This window comes from Xiphophorus hellerii, chromosome 18, assembly GCF_003331165.1.
Source record: "Xiphophorus hellerii strain 12219 chromosome 18, Xiphophorus_hellerii-4.1, whole genome shotgun sequence".
NCBI lineage: Eukaryota > Metazoa > Chordata > Actinopteri > Cyprinodontiformes > Poeciliidae > Xiphophorus > Xiphophorus hellerii.
In genome coordinates this window covers 30,963,353-30,979,761 of record NC_045689.1, presented here as the reverse complement: position 1 = coordinate 30,979,761, position 16,409 = coordinate 30,963,353, and the positions used below count along the sequence as shown (strand labels likewise).

Here is a 16,409-nt window from a genome sequence, read left to right as displayed (position 1 = left end):
CTCATCTTGCATGCTTTTTCACTTAACCATTACAGCCTTTGAATGCTTTAAGATCATTACCATTGGACTGATGTATTTGACTAACACAACCATTTCCTTAAAGTGCCGGCTCCATGTCTTTATAACATGTCATCTAGAGATTCTACGACTTGGCAGAATATGAAATACTTGACTTAATAGAGCTTATCAATATGCATAAAAAATGCCAGTCTTAGTAATTACAGCTAGCTGCTAACTGTTAGCACACCAATTCTTTGGTGTGGATCTTTTTACACAATAAGGAATACTTGATGAGGTTTTTAAAAAAAATAAAAATAAAACAAATTACTGGTGAATAGAAAGTGTTTTAGTCAAATTTACAATCAAGCCAGAAGTTGTTTTTTTTAATCAAAATTTTGATGTTTTTTTTATTTTTATTTTTATTTTGGGAAGTTCAGGTCAGATAAAACCCATATGATTAAAATTTCATATAAAAAAAATAAGATACTAAGTTGATCTGTATTAATTTTTGGTTTCATTGGGAAGTTATTTCCTAAACTGTGTGTTTCACTTCAGTTATTAAACCATTTTATGCCTGTAGCAAAGGGCTGCAAGCAACACTTACTTTAGCAATAGATTATTTATTCTGATGATTAATCAATTAATCGGATAACAAAGTTGCAACATTCATCAGATTTTTTGTTTAACCACATTTTTATACAACATCAGAAATACATTAAAAGATGCAGTGGAAAAGATCAATCCCTTTAATTTCAAAAAGCAAATAAATCTATTGCCTAAAATTCAACAACAGCATTTCTTTGGTGAATTATTGATCATTTGTAGCAAAATGTGCAGTTTCAAATAAAATCCTTCCAAAGTCAAAATGCCAAACTCTCAAAATCTCAGCTTTTTTTTCTTGACTTGTGTTTTAGAACATATTTTCTTTATATGTTTGAGTGTGTGTATTCTAGCTAGTGATTAATTGGTTGCCAGATAAATTGACAATAATTTCAATAATCTGATTAATTAGATTAACCTGAATCCGACTGACTGTAAAGAATCGTTTACAGTCAGTCTAAACTTGTATGCAAGATTAGTGTTCATAGTGTAGTTTTTACTAAATGAAGACCCACACTAATAATATCATTTATTTTTATTTACAACGCTCAGCTACTAATAAATGACTGTGAGTAGTAAAATTTAAACAATAACTTGAAGGATATTATATTTCTAAGCAGGAATATTTCATGTAAAACAGCTCAGCGTTGGCAAATGATATCCATATTTCTCCACTCTGGTAGTTCTTCAGATTGTAGACTGTCCTTTGACAACGGCTGAGTGGGCTGGCTGCATCGGCGTCTCAGACATTGTCATCTCATATGTTCCAGTTCGTGTTTCAGTTGCGAGTCCTGACGCCATCTGTGGGTTGCTGGAACGCCCAACTGCGATCCATTTGTGTTGGACGAGAATTTTTTTTTTTCACTGGTGCCCACGTCTCCCAGTTAGGAAGCTTATTTTATTTCCCACAGATAGCGATCAAGAACATACCAAATTTGCAGCACTTTTAGTTTCAGATGATTAGAGTTGTCACGTTGATGAGATGTGCGCCCTCAGGAGCAGAAACAAACGATAAAGGGGCATCGGGAGGGAAAGAACGGCAGAGGTGCATTTCGAACACCAGGCTAAGCTGGTGTAAGAAAAATAAGAACAAAATGCTCCCTCAGTGGCAGGACTCGGGTTGCCAAAACAGCAGTAGCTGCTCGGTGATTGTCAAACTGTCAGCTTCCTTGAAAATGGAGGAAATTACACATTCAACCAGCCTGTGGGAAGAGACAGTAATTGCTGTCAACGTTTGAATGAAATATGACTCAACACGGGATTTTAAAGGAGGAGGAAATGTTTGTGACTGTGAGCACCAAAAGGATCTCTGTCTCTTTGTCCATTTGTTCTTTTCACCCTGACTGCTGTTGCATGCAGAGCCCTCTCCGAACCAGGCAGATGTGGCAGGTCATGAATTAAATATGCCCCCCTCCCACCACCATCCCCTCCAATCATGTGTTTCTTTAAGTGAGGGCAGGAAACGGCTTCTCATATGTCATTAAGGGCCTCTGAATCCAAACATAGAAAGTAGGAGTATAAAACTATCACCCTCTGACCTTCTATTCATCTCAATATGGGATCCATACATTAAAGTAGTCATAATTACACAAGTTTCCCAGAAGCCATGTAGGAGACATAATAAATGTGGAAGAAGGTGATTTGGACAGTCGAGTCAAAAATGTAACATTTTTGGCTTCCATGCAGAAGTGGTCAAACATTGTCACCTCCCAGAAATTTTGCTTAAATCATCTTTTGGCAAGAAATTTTATTGAGCTATTATTTTAGTAAGGTGATGATATGGTCATTCTCTGGGAATACTTTACTTCAAAAAAGTTCCTCAAAGTATTGAATCAGTGGGGCTGAATACATATGCCATCCACAATTTTCAAATATTTTTCCCCTTTTTTATTTTATTTATTTATTTTTTAAGATTTTTTTTATTTTTTTGGAGTCTAGTGGTTTTTAATAAACAGTTTAAGGACAGAAAACAGGGAGGACAGAGAAGAGGAAGATATGTAGCAAATGATCCGACACTGGGAATCGAACGCAGGACTTCCTAGAGGAATATAGCCTCTACACATGGAGCCCACGCTCTGCCAACTCAGCCACTTCCTCTTTATATTTTTAAACTATCATTTTCTATATTTCCATTCAGTTTTCATGGGAATTTTGAGCAAACTTTTGAAATGTCGCAAAAAAATACTTTAAGAGAAGAAAATGCTAATTCGGTGTATTTCCATTTGCTGTTTTGGGGGGAATCAACCAGCGTAATTTAGTCCGATTCTGGGATTAACAGGAAGTAGAGGTTCTAAACTAGCATGGAGCTCACATCTCAGAAAAATGGAGAGTTCTCACCTTCCAGCTGGAGGTTTGGATTTGGATATTTTTTTTTTTTTGGCACAGTAGATGATAAGATTTGATACGTTGGAACTTTTTTGACAAATGCGTTTCCGTCTCTCCATTAGCGCAATAACTCTTGTTTCCGAAGAAGCCAGAAACCACCACAAGTGAGATTATAAACGCTTTTTGCAAAACTGAGGAAGTTATTCTGAATTTTCCCCGTTTCCATCAATGCTTCAAAACAGTAGATGGAAACTATTTTGAGGGCTCTTACAGAAAAAACAAAGCAAAGTTCTGACAAAATATGTAAAAGTTCAACAGGGCATTAAAATATCATTTTTTATTTAGCTCTTTTTGTATTTGGCGCACACCATCGGCCTTGCTTAAAAGCGAAAGGGCAAAGCTAGAAAAAGGAAGGGCAAAGCTTTACAGCGCCGTATAAAGGAAGGTTGTATAACGTTTGAAACCATATTTTTAGTGAGTACTTAGTAATGCAGGCTATAGAATGGAGCAGAGCAGAGGATGAAGAGGGAGGGAACAATGTCCTTGCCAGAGCATGATTTAGGAGCTGTGTATCAGGCCCGGCATTATGAGAGCCACGAGATATCCAAGCTCCAGAAGGCCAAACGGGAAGGCAGTAAATCTGTTACCATCTGTACTATTCCCAACTGTGTGTATCTTTGACAAATACACACCACCACCCCACACCCTGAAAGGGATTACATGCAGAAAGCAGCCAAATGGGCAGAGACTGGCCCTACAGAAACCAGCTGGCTTATTAGAAGAAAGACTTACATGGAAAGCAAAAGAAACAGAGAGGGTGCAAGATGCTGCACTGCAACATTTCAGTTTTTGTGTCATTGGATTCCTAGCTGTCTGTACCAATCATAACCTTTTTAATCTGTTGTCTGCACTTGTGAGGAGTTGGTCTCTGCAGACTTTATTATGTTCCTCCAGTCTCGTTTCCCGCAGAGAGAGATGAGTTGTTTATGACGTATCTTATGTCATTCATGTGATTTTCAACAGAGGAGTCCGCAGCCCTGATAATATGATAAATGTCTGTTAATTACTTTTTATTTGTGGAGCCAAATCTTCATTCGCAGGATGTGTATTACCATGGAAACAGTTTTTATATCCTCAGTGCAACTATCTCAGTTTGAATCGGTCTGTAAATTACGACGGTGCATTAGGGCGACTGTAGATTAAAAAAACAAAAAAAAAGAAAACTCAGGGAAAAACACGGACATTCATGAGTTTGAAAAAGTGGAAAATTAGCTAGAAATTTCTAGAAAAAAAACTAAGAAATTTCTGAGTCTGAAATGCTAGAAAATGGTTAGAAAAAACTCAGAGATGTCAAGATTATTCTCAGGAAATAGCTTGAAAAACATGGACATTTCTGAGTCTGAAAAGGGAGAAATATTGATAGAAAAAAATAGGACATTTTTTAGATTTCCTAAATTTTTGGAACAAACATTTGACACTGTTTCAAAAGTCAAACATGCTAGAAATCTCAAACTCACAAATATCCCTCTTTTTTCTAGAAACTTTCAGAGTACTCCTCCCCTCTTTTTCCAACTACAATAGCCCTGATACTTTGTCAGAGTAAATGCTACCAATTACTGTCCTGACAGAAATTTATTTTGGAGTAAATGAATTAAGCACCAACATCTGAACATTATGTGCCTGTAAGAAGATTTGAAAGAAGTAATTTACACTGTAAAGCTTTTGTGCAATTGTTCTCTGAGGTAATAAATCAAAGGAGAGCTGGGCTTATTGTCCTACTGACTTCAATACAAGCAGCTTTGTTTTTTTTTTGGTTGTTTTTTGCAAACAAAGGAGTTTTTTTTTCTGCCGGCTGTCAAAAAGAAAACAAGTTCACTTTGCAGAATCAAATGCAATAATCCGCTTTATGTACAGTCTATTGTTCAGAGAGAGAAGGTGCAAATACATTAAAAATGGATACGGCTTTTGTCATATGCACAACAGAGTCCATTCAAAATGGAAAGACGTAGTAAGTAAGTCAAATTTATAGTATTTTTTGTAGAAATGATGCAAGTAGAAACGTACGGGTGGTAAAAACAACACGATTAGCATTTTTTTCTTTAAAAAGTCTAATATTTACAGCAAAATCTTAAACATAAAGGAAGATTTAGCAGATTTCATATGGAAGACAATAAGGGCCATTGGAGAAAAAAATAGAATTCAGACTTTGAAAGAAGTAATTTACACTGTAAAGCTTTTGTGCAATTGTTCTCTGAGGTAATAAATCTGTCATGTAAAAAAAAACAACATTAAAATCTGACATTTTTCCGCGTGACACAACTCATCTTTGTCATTGTGCCCAGAATTCTGAAAAAAAAAAAAGTCAGAAGTCTTAGATTAGAGTCAGATTCCTTGTTTTTTGTTTTGTTTCATGTTTAATCCTCCTCTGTATTCCTGGGAATAACTAAACTAATATTGAGATTAAGCAATGCTTCTGGAATCTTTTCCACATCTGTGTTTCAAATAATTGACCACAACTGATGAAGGTTGAACTACATTCCAACATTCCTTCGCAGTTCTCGACTTTGCCTCAGAAACGACATGTTTGATTTCACCCCTCGTGTTTTCTGTTGTATTGGAGGTTGAGCTGACCGCTCCATGGTCCTCACTGAACATCATGACTCATATTCAGTGTTTGGGGGGGTCGTCTGATAAACTGTAAGATCCTCAAAAGAACAATCTGTCTTCTGTTAGTCTATAAAATGTTTTGCCGTTGTTCTCTAGGCCTTAGCCTAGCCGATTTCGCTCATGTCCTTTTTCTTTAAGAAAAGGCCTTTGAACACACAAACAGTCGTGTTCTTACAGCCGTACAGTTTGATCCAGCTGTACTTCTGAGTCCTTCCTCCATATGAATCTGAAGCGTGTATGTTTTGAAGGCATGGCTGTGCCTTTGTGTTGTCCCAGATTTAAATGCCATTGTGACTGAGGCACCTCGTTGTGTGAATGCCACTGTGACTGTCATTCATTCAGATTCAGCCTTTACCTGAATGAATGGCCAATCTGGTTACCATGGCAGTGTTAGTCCCTGGTGTTCTTCTCTGTTCAGAGTAAAAACAAAGTTGAAGTTGCATGGAAGCTCTGGACGGCAGCGTCCTTTTCCTTTCTGCACTGCTGCTCGTTCCTGCTTGAACTTCTCCAGCTCTGATAGCTGTGTAGCTCCCAGTCCACCCAGTCACCTTCTAACACTGTTACTTTGGTGCTTTGACTCCAGCTCCACCCCAGTTTGTCATCCGCCCACGGGATCAGATCGTGTCGCAAGGCCGCACTGCCACCTTCCCGTGTGAAGCCAAAGGAAATCCCCAGCCGGCAGTTTTCTGGCAGAAGGAGGGGAGTCAGGTAAGAACACAACACACCCTGAACTCACCATGAGAAAAACCGTTTGGTCATTTTATTCCACCCACATTATTAAAGCGTTATTCACTACATACACCAGAGCAGTAACTGACGATTATTTCAGTAATCACTTATTTAATCAATTATTCAGTCAATTATGCAATTGATTATTTGATTGATTATTGTGACAATTAATCCTAAAATAAAAAAGGCCTATTTTGCACATTTGAGCCTCTTTTTTCTTACAATATTAGAAATACATTAAAAGATGCAAATAGGCAAATTATTCAATTCATTTTCAAATAAAAAAAATACATATTTCATTGCCTAAATCGCAATAACAGCATTAGTGAAAGTTGGATTGTTTGTAGCAAAGGAGGCATCTGCAGCTAAAAATGTGGAAGAACTCCACCCTGGACTGAATATCAGTACGATGTAGAGATGGGTTGTTTTGTTTTTTGTTTTTGTTTTTTCAACTAAGCAAATAATAATTGGATAGCAAAAGTGGCTTAGTAGGCAATTATTATTTTTCAATTTTCTTTTTACGAATTTGAACCAGGTGAAATTAAAGCTGTGCCCCTTGAGGAGTTCTGGATAGAACATATTTAATGACATTTATTTTTAAATCTAAATGTAAAATGTATGTTTATTTGTGCAGTTTTGGCTTATTCACTGCTCCAAGTGTGACGTTCTTTCAGCAAATAGTCTTTATTTTTTGAGTCTATATACTCCGGATAACTATTAATCAATTATTAAGTAAGTCGACTATTGGTTCAGTAATTGATTCATCACGATTAATCCGATTAATCGTTTCAGCCCAAATATACACAAAGCCTTCCAGAAGTATTCATACCCCACTGAATCACATCACACTCAGTGTGACTGGGGTATTGCAGGAATACTGCATTCACTGAGGAAAATTATATACTCCTGCGTTTGTTGGGATTTTAATGTGATAGACCAGCACACTATAAAATGGAAGGAAAAACAATCATAGTTTTATTTAATTTTTATAAATAAAAATCTCAAAAGGTGCGTTCGGCCTCTTTTACTCTGTTGCTCCTAATTTGAAAGCAGGACAGCCAGTTGTCTAAAGTCAGTCAAAAGTCGACTGGGTTAGAATTAGACACCACACTTCTTAGTTTTATTTAGAGAGAAACTTCAAAACCATGCATTCCTCTCCTTGCCCTCTACAGTCACGCTCTACCTTTGATTGGTCCACCGAGAAAAATCCCAGTGAAATGCACTGACATTTGCTGTTGCACTGTGACAAAATGGGGAAAATTTCCAAGCGGTGTCTGTATTCTGTAAAGCGCCGTGTCATTAACACTGATTTGTTTGGATTCCCTCCACTGTTTGTACAAGTTCTCCCTCTGTTCACCACGCCGTGGCACAAAGTGCTCCATCTCTCATCAGCGTCTCCGCTAAAGACACAAAGTCGCACCTTTGTTCCACGGAGCAGCCAAACGACAGCGAACCCGGCGGAGCTCTGATCGCTTTTCCGTGAACCTGAACTGATAAGAGCGATCCGATCCCTCTCTCCAGCAGATAAGCTGATTCAAATACCCGGGTGTCCTCTCTACGGTCAACAACGGCGCCAATTAGGAGCGCGTCGGGACTTGTCAATGAGCCGCAGATACGACTCGGCTCGCGCGATGCAGTCAGTCAACGCCGACAATTACCAAACAGTTATCTTAGAGGCTGAATCAAGTTGCAAGTTCGCACAGAGATCCGGAGTGACGCTCGCGCACCTGCGGGCGACCTAAGGCGCCGTCACACGTCACTGGAACCGGGAACTTAAGATTGCTGATGCGTCACTCTGGAATCAAACCGAACGCACCGCAAGCAGCCTTCTTAGACACGCAGATGCACGTCTCCCCCCATCTGTTTGTCAACACGTCCGCCACCTCACCGCCGAGATGCAAAGGTATCTGCTCAGAGAGCAAATTAAGGATAATTAAAATGCCGCGTTTTCAACACACTCCAGCATAATGGAGTTCACGAGCGCTTAAGGTGGAGACGGCTAAGTTAAACAAACATCATGTGTTACAATGATGTGATTAGGTATAATTAAATCTAGTTTAAACAGGCACAAATAAGGCCTAATTTTTATTTATCTTCCTGCTTAACATTTGGAGAATGAAATTATAGTCATATTCCAATGCTGCCTGAGCAAAACCATACGGAGAAGTAATAATGATGCTCATTAAGGTGGTGGTGGTGGGGGGGGGTTGCCAAAGAAAAAAGGTGAATATGATTCAACTTCCCAGATTTTTTAAAAACTTTTTTCCCAATGAAGTCAACTTGACTTTACTGGAAAAAAAGTCATCGGGACTTTTTTATTTTTTTTTTACATTTTAAAAAAAACCAAACCTCCATTATGTAAGTCTGACCAATCAGTCTCTGTGAGGCTTAGTTCACACGTAGTTATACGTATAAAAGTGTTTTGGCTTTGCGCTGCACTGCCCCCTACGGGTTTGGCATGTATAAAGCAATGCTCAGGGGTGGATTTGTGTGGGCTTATATGGACTAAAACTTTTCCGAAAAAAATGTGCAGCAATATTTTTTAGGCGATATGTTGTAGATATTCATTTGCACAAGTCCTGAGAAAACTACAACCTGATTGGTGAACAATATTGTTTTTCTCAGAGAAGTGCATGCTTCGGCGAATTCAAACTCTTGTAAAACTGAATGGAGGTGCAGAAACTTGTTTATCTTTATTTTCTTTTTTTGTGCAACACAGTAATAGCAGCAATTCTTGTTTCCTTTGCCAGGTGTTATAAAATGAATTGATTTTTCCCTTACCTTTGTGGGGGTGGGGGTGGGAACTGTTCTACAATCTAGTTAAAGCAGAGAGAAGAGAAGTCATAAAGCCATCAAGCACAAAAATCTTTTACTAGCATACCTCAGAAAAACACATTGCAAAGTGTCGACACGTTTTGCGGTTTGAGGTTGGTTAGCCAAGTGGGAGATGAAATTGCTCATACCCTAGCTGTAACACTTTAATCTCTTTGTTTGGAAGTGGGCACAGTCTCCTCTGTGTTTGTTCGTGTATCGTGGATGGCTGATTTTTGTAATTTGTCCGAGGCGCACCGTGTTCGTGTTCTCTCTAATTGGCTGTTTGTTTCCCCTCTTTCCTTCAGATTCTGCTGTTCCCCAACCAGCCCCAGCAGCCCAACAGTCGCTTTTCCGTGTCGCCCGGCGGAGAGCTCACCATCTCATCTGTGCAGCGAGCAGATGCCGGCTACTACATTTGCCAGGCTCTGACCGTTGCGGGCAGCATCCTCGCTAAGGCTCAACTGGAGGTCACAGATGGTGAGAGGTGGAAGGGGAGGGGAGAGAAACACTGACGGTTGACTTTTCCCCCCCCCACTCCAGCACCGACACACACCGTAGAAACGCTGAAAACGTGTCGATCAAACCAAATGTTTGCTTGATTCTAAGGAAGGAGGGGAAAAAATCAGCTGCTTTCTTCGGTTTTCTAGAGAATTTGACCTCAAACAACTTTGAAAGTATGCAGCACAAACACAAACAGAGTTATCATTGTCGCTGGCGCAGAAATAAATGAGACAAACCACAAAATTTAATTAAAATTCTCTCTTTTTTTTTTTTTTAGAAATAAAGCATTGCCCTTGAGTTCCTTTGAGCTCCTTGTTCAGCATTTGTGCGAGGCAGAAATATGTGTATGTGGGAGTTAGCGAAGGACAGGCAGACAGAGAGATTAAGTGAGTGAATGACAATAGCTTTCCATGGAATGAATCATGTGGGCCTTGCTTAGCGTGGGAGCCTCTAAGCTGCTCAGCTGCTGTGATGGCAAGACAGACGAGTATCCGCTTGCCTGCTGAAGTACCTGCTTGCAGAAAGATTAAATGCAGAGCGACAGCTCCCTTTTAAGCAATTTTTGGTGTTACAGGTTGTAGGTTTGTCGTTGAAATATTTCTAATTGTAAAATCGTGTATTTAGGATCCCTTTTCCAAAAGTATCTAAGATAAAGTTCAGCAAAAAATTGTGGTACCAGTAAAAGTGCTTGTAGGCATCATCCTATTGAAGATTGATATTTTTATTTTGCTTTAAAACTTTGCTTGTTTTTAATAATTGTAGAGAGTGTTATTTTTGTTTTATCATTGCAATAAAAGTTATTTAATTTTATTTTGCTATTGACTAGTCTTAGATGCTTCATGAAATTTTCTATTAAATGTTTTTATAAGTTAAGATTTCCAGCAAGCTTTACTTTTAATTATAAGGTATTTATAAATTATATTGAGTATAAAGTTTTTAGAAACTACTTATTGATCTACAATAACTATTTGAAGAAATTGAATTAATTTGAGTTACAGCATTTAATTTCCTTTTGGGATCAATTAAGTATTTTTAAATTTTAAATCATTTTGCTAAGTAGGACATTTTTTATTATTTAGCTTTTGAAATTAAACACTTGATTTGTTTTGGTTTTGTTCGGAGGGGCGGGGTGTTTGGATTTTTGTTGCAAATATTCCTAAAATTATATTACTGGAGGTAAATATTTGTTTTTATTTTGCTGTTCTTTTTTTTTTTACTTATTTTTTCTTTTCTCTTCTCCCAAAACATGGTGGGGAAATATTTGTTTTTATTTTACTTTTATTTATTGTTTTCTTTCATTAAAAAAAAAAACAACTTTTTTTTTTTTCCCCCGACTCATATTGGGGAATATGAAATGATGGCGATGCAGGTCTGAGATAAAACGAGAGAAAGGAGGACGGAGTAGAGAAGGGCCAGGCTAAGGTCATGGCCACACCTGCCGCACTCTTTGTGTGATTTACTGCCCTGAGTCCCGCCAGCAGTCTGTGGAGTTCAAGGATATCTGTAATGAGAAATTCCTGATCCAGAGACCCAAGGCCAAGTTGAGCTTTGCCTCCTCCTTTTGTCACCCCTACATGCCATCAGCACCGGAGTCTGAGGGATCACATTTCATGACAGAGCTTGGTTGTCTGTTTTCTGAGATGCTTCTGTTCAAACAATTCAACTCTCTTACCATCTTTGCTCACTTAACACTCACAACAGAGTCTTGAAAGCAACATTCTGCTAGAAAGTGTGAAATGTTTAGCAGAGAAAGGGAAGAAAAGGGTTTAGTTATGCATCTTTCTTTCATTAGGGTACTCCCTTGTCTTTGTAGAAATAATTTAAAGTACAAGACAGTCGCCGACTATTATAATGTGCTTACATTTGCACTGCTGCTTCTGATTCATTTAATTAGATTTGCCCTTAAAACAAATATCGGAAATTAATGTGGTGCATTTGGCTCGTGGTGGATAACCTATCTAGCTCCTGCACATTTTTCCTCCCTACAATGTCTTGGGTGACCCCAAGCGAAGGGCCCCGACTATAACAGCTCAAAACTGAATTACCTTGAATCACTTCCTTTTGTCAGGTGGAAGTGTGAAAGAGAAAATAGGGTTTGGAAGTGCTGGTGTGATAATGTGTTGAAAGGTTACTGAGGTAGACTTGGTAATTAGCCCCCGCAGGTCTGACATCATTAATCCATACTTTCTAATTAATGTAGGTTCTGTGATGCCACGGGGACTCCACATTATTCAAGTCTAAATTATCAACTGTCTCTGTGCTTTGGTGCAAATTCTGTTGGAGATCGCCACTATTTCATTGAATGGACCCACAGGCTTTTTTTTCGTTCTAGCTCATCTTAGCAAATTAAGCTGCCAGTGCAAATGGAGTTCAAAGTATTAGCTTTCACCTAAAGTGGAAATGCAACAAATATTTTAAACAAAGGATGCTACTCATTTTATTTGGTACAGATTCATACGACTTGAAAAAATATTTTATTTGAATTTTGTGTACTAGATAGACAAAATAGTTCTTATCTGTGAAGTGAAAGGAAAATCACTTCTTTATACTTAGACATCTTATAAATAAAAATCTGAATTGTACAGTATTTGAATTTAGCCCCCTATACATACATACTAAATAAAATCCATTGCAATGCACCAACCCATAGTTCAGGTGAGAATTGACAGGATAACCGTTAGTGGTGCACAGTGGTGGACACCACTAACTAAAAAGTTGGTTGCGCTACCCAATATTACTAAGCATAAACATTAGTTCAGCTAACGCTAAAGCGCTACAGCAACATAGTGTTTACCAGAGGCTGGCGATAGCATTAGATTCAACCATGTTAATACTCAGCATGTCAAAGACACAACATGTGCTGCAACATAATATTTCAGTCTAAACGGCGGCTAATTTGTTTTTCCACCGCTAGTTTGGTTACACTTCAGAAAGTGAGTCTATGGAACAGGTCTTTTCTTCATGATTTCCATTTTATAGTTGTCGAGTATTGCTAACTGTTAGAAAAGCATTAGTATAAACATCTAGCTACCTGAAGACATAGCTAGGTCAATAACCATAACTTCAACACAGATTTAAAACTTAATTCAACTGAGGGTTTATGGAACGGCCAAGTAAATTAGCTGCTGAAAATTTATATGGAGAAAACTATTTAGGGGAAGCTAATTGTGCTGTAAGCGCATTAGCAGATTAGAAGGGCAGGATGGAAGCTACTGTTGAACAACTATAGGATATCTGATTTGCAGTTTACCCCAAACGATGTAGGGGACACGACAGATATTAGATGTAAGCTTTTAGATGTAAGCTAAGATGTAACTTTGTAGGCTAAATGTAGCCTTTTAGCCTAGATCTAAAGGGCTATGAATGCACCATTCCCGTGGTGAAACTTATTTATAGTTGCTTGTATCTTGCTATGAGGATATTATTTTTCAGCAGTATCATTGAAACTTTTAACAGTTTAGGAGGAGCTTGGCTTGCTCGGCTTCCAGTTGGTAGCAGCATTGGCGTAGGAATGGTGCAAAATCCAACCCTAAATCGGATTTGGAATCTGGGACAAGGCTTTATAATTAAAGTTTACATGGATTCTCAAGCCAATCGGACTGTGATTGAGTAATTTTGCAACTAATGGTTAAGAATTTCAGTTGAGGGACATACAATTCAATATTTGCACCTTGAATAGAAAGATACTTCTACAAATTAACCACTGAATTTTTAAATTGCAGACTGTTTAAAACTGTGTATGTTTTTTTTAACATCACAGTTAAGCCCTACTTTGGGCCACTACAAAAATCCTGACAACATACACTAACGTCTACAGAAAAACATTTAGTATTTAAAACTCACCTTTTCTTGTGTCCAACTTTGCACATGCTGAAGTATTTATCTGAGCCATATTGAGTCAATAAGGCGAGGCTAGCCTTGCCACCTTAGTGTACCACAGAGTCTAGGGTAGTGTGTAAAAATAAGACTATCCCAGCAGTAAGTGGAAACGGATGCCATTGTTCTGCCACATCAATGAACTTAGAAAACCTTACTCAGCTTTTCTTTCCACACTTCTTGGAAACACAGCAATACTCATTGTTTTGTGGCACAATTGCTAGACTTGAAGAAAAACGGTCCGCTTTGTGACAGATAACCCACATGCTTCCCATTGTGTGTCACGCAAAATGCTGTGAATCGGGTCATTTTTATAGTTGACATAAAAACCATTCAACCATTATCAGTAGAGTCATGCCATGTTCTTGTTTTCTTTGTTTTTCTCATTGTCTAAGTTCTCACAGACAGACCCCCACCTATCATCCGCCAAGGCCCGTCCAACCAGACCCTGGGGATGGACAGTGTTGCGCTGCTGAAGTGCCAGGCATCTGGAGACCCCATCCCCTCCGTCAGCTGGCTGAAGGACGGGGTCAGTCTACTGGGAAAGGACTCCCGCATGTCGCTGCAGGAGCTGGGCAGCCTGCAAATCAAAAACATCAAGGTAACAGATTCAGTCCTCTCTGCTTTTTCTGGAACATTATGGGTGCATCCACGCAAGCCCTGTGTAGTCCGTTTAGCTGAACTCTTGTCCATTTGACTCGCAAGTCCGGTTCATTTGGGGAGGTGTGACTGCGCAGTCGAACTTTAATGCGGACCAAAAGAGTGAAATCTGGTCCGCCTAAAAACCTCAGTCTGGGTTCGATTAAAATGAACTCTGGTGCTGTTCAGCTGCCCAAAACTGGGACAAAGCAAACAAAAAGAAAAAGCTCAGGTCTAACGAGACCAACGTTAAATGTTTGTGCCTACATGCAAAATGTAGGGTGGTAAACCAACACTGGGCATTACCCTGTATACGTAGTAAAACAAAGTGGTGCCAGTGTCATGATGAGGGGATCCAGAAAACACAACTCTATTAGCTTCCTTCCTCTTATTATAATATTGTGACAATAGTGTCAGCTCCAGTTGCTAAATAAACTTTAAAATGTATGCACAAACAGCTCCACCCATTACTACGTCCATAAGCAGTGCGCTGCTGTGTTATGTCAACATTCTTCTTCTACTCATGCAGGTTTATTTGGGATAGTTAACCATTCACATATTATTGCAGTCGCAGTTAATTATTAGTATGAACAAGCACACACAAAAAAATCGGATTTCAGCAAAAAATCTAAATTGTGCATCAAGATCTGCTGTGTGAACTAATCCGAAGAGATTTAGATCTTTATCTGTGGTTTTTCTTCCTCTTTGTAAGTATGGCAGCTGGCGTTAGCTTGTCACATAAAATCCCAATAAAAGGTTGTGCTTATAGCAGAAATACAAGAGGATATGAATAGTTTAGGGTGCGTATGTCCTCTGACATTCAAATAATATTCTCTAGTCTTAAATCTTAAAAGTTGTCATGATATATTGATATGTTGCATATGTTCGAGCTTGCAAATTAGAACAAAAAGGTCCGACATGATGTCCAGATGAATAGCCCGCATTGATATTGATAGCATCACTTAGAGGTGTGGAGACCTTGGCCGGGCTCAGCTGTGGATGGATGAATGGACTCCAGCTGTTTGAGTGAATATATATTCACTTACTGAAACATACACACACGTGTACACACGAAGCGTATTTCCACTAGATTGAATTTAAGAGGCTCACATCTTCCTTCACCCACTCAGAGGCCTCAGTGGAATAGCCATTACGCTTGACAAAGCTGCAGACCACTGACTTGTTATTTAATAAATGGAGGGAAGGCACGGGGACCAAAAAAACAACAAAAAACCAACAAACAAGCAAAGTTCCTGAGAGAGATGGAGAGGCATGCCAGCTGTCATCGGTCCAGGGATTCCAGCAGCCCACCCTAAATTAATTAGCCCAGCTTTGTTGTGGTCAGAGGGGGGAAATGAGTAGGAGGTGGTGGGAAAGTGATGGAAGGGTGGTGAGTGGAAAATGGAATTCATTAGGAAATTAGCGTCAGCACTTTGAAATGACGGTCAGTTTGTCCAGCAGAGGGCTAGCTTGCCTTCTCTGTGGTGTTCCATTGTCTTCAGTGGAAGTGTTACAGCAGGAGACTTTTCACTCTAAGTGTGTGTTCGATCTGTGTGTCGGTGCTGCCAGTGGTGTTGTTCTGAATCCTGCTTTCATGCCAGCTCTCAGACTCGGGGATCTACACTTGTGTGGCCACCAGCTCAAGCGGGGAAACATCGTGGAGCGCTTTCTTGGAAGTGAAAGGTAAATCACATCCTCAGTAGTTGTTGTAACTTCTGGTCGGTTCCGGAGTCTTGTAATGTGTAGAATGTCTTAAGATAAAATATTTCACATTTCTGTCATCCTGTAACGGAATCTAACAGTGACACATGTTTGGGTGTTCTTTAAAGCTGAGATTTCTTCTTTTCTTTTTTTGACACCTTCCCATCGTTCTCAGTGCGTAATGAGAACTTACACTCATTCTGCCATTTTGATCACAGTTCCTGTTGTTTTTAACTTTTTAACTCTGCCATTTCCTAACTTACAATCCCACCTGCCTTACTTGATCGATTTGTTCTCGTCTCTTCATATTCATATCGAATACAGAAGCAGGAGGACATTGATTCTAATTTTAAAATTTAAAATTAAAGGTAAAAAAGTAAACTTTGTATTTAAAAAGTATGTCCTCGTTGATTTTATAGAAATATCGTGGGGTTTCAAACAATCAGAGGTGGGTGATACGGACTTAGAATTTTATCGCAATATTTTATGGTGTTACTGTGAAAACGATAAAAATTATGATTAAACTAAACTATTTATTTAAAAAGTGTGATTTTTAT

At 38.8% G+C, this 16,409-nt stretch overlaps 1 protein-coding gene across 11 annotated transcripts in view; it reads left to right on the top strand.

Annotated features, from left to right (window-relative positions):
- robo2 (roundabout, axon guidance receptor, homolog 2 (Drosophila)) overlaps positions 1-16,409 on the top strand; it is a 377,925-nt gene that overhangs the window by 299,802 nt on the left and 61,714 nt on the right. For all 11 annotated transcript variants that reach the window (XM_032590720.1, XM_032590724.1, XM_032590723.1 and 8 more), the window contains 4 exons: positions 6,176-6,300; positions 9,441-9,612; positions 13,908-14,113; positions 15,753-15,834. In XM_032590720.1, the coding sequence (XP_032446611.1) occupies positions 6,176-6,300; positions 9,441-9,612; positions 13,908-14,113; positions 15,753-15,834 (585 nt within the window). The remainder of the gene's footprint in view (positions 1-6,175; positions 6,301-9,440; positions 9,613-13,907; positions 14,114-15,752; positions 15,835-16,409) is intronic.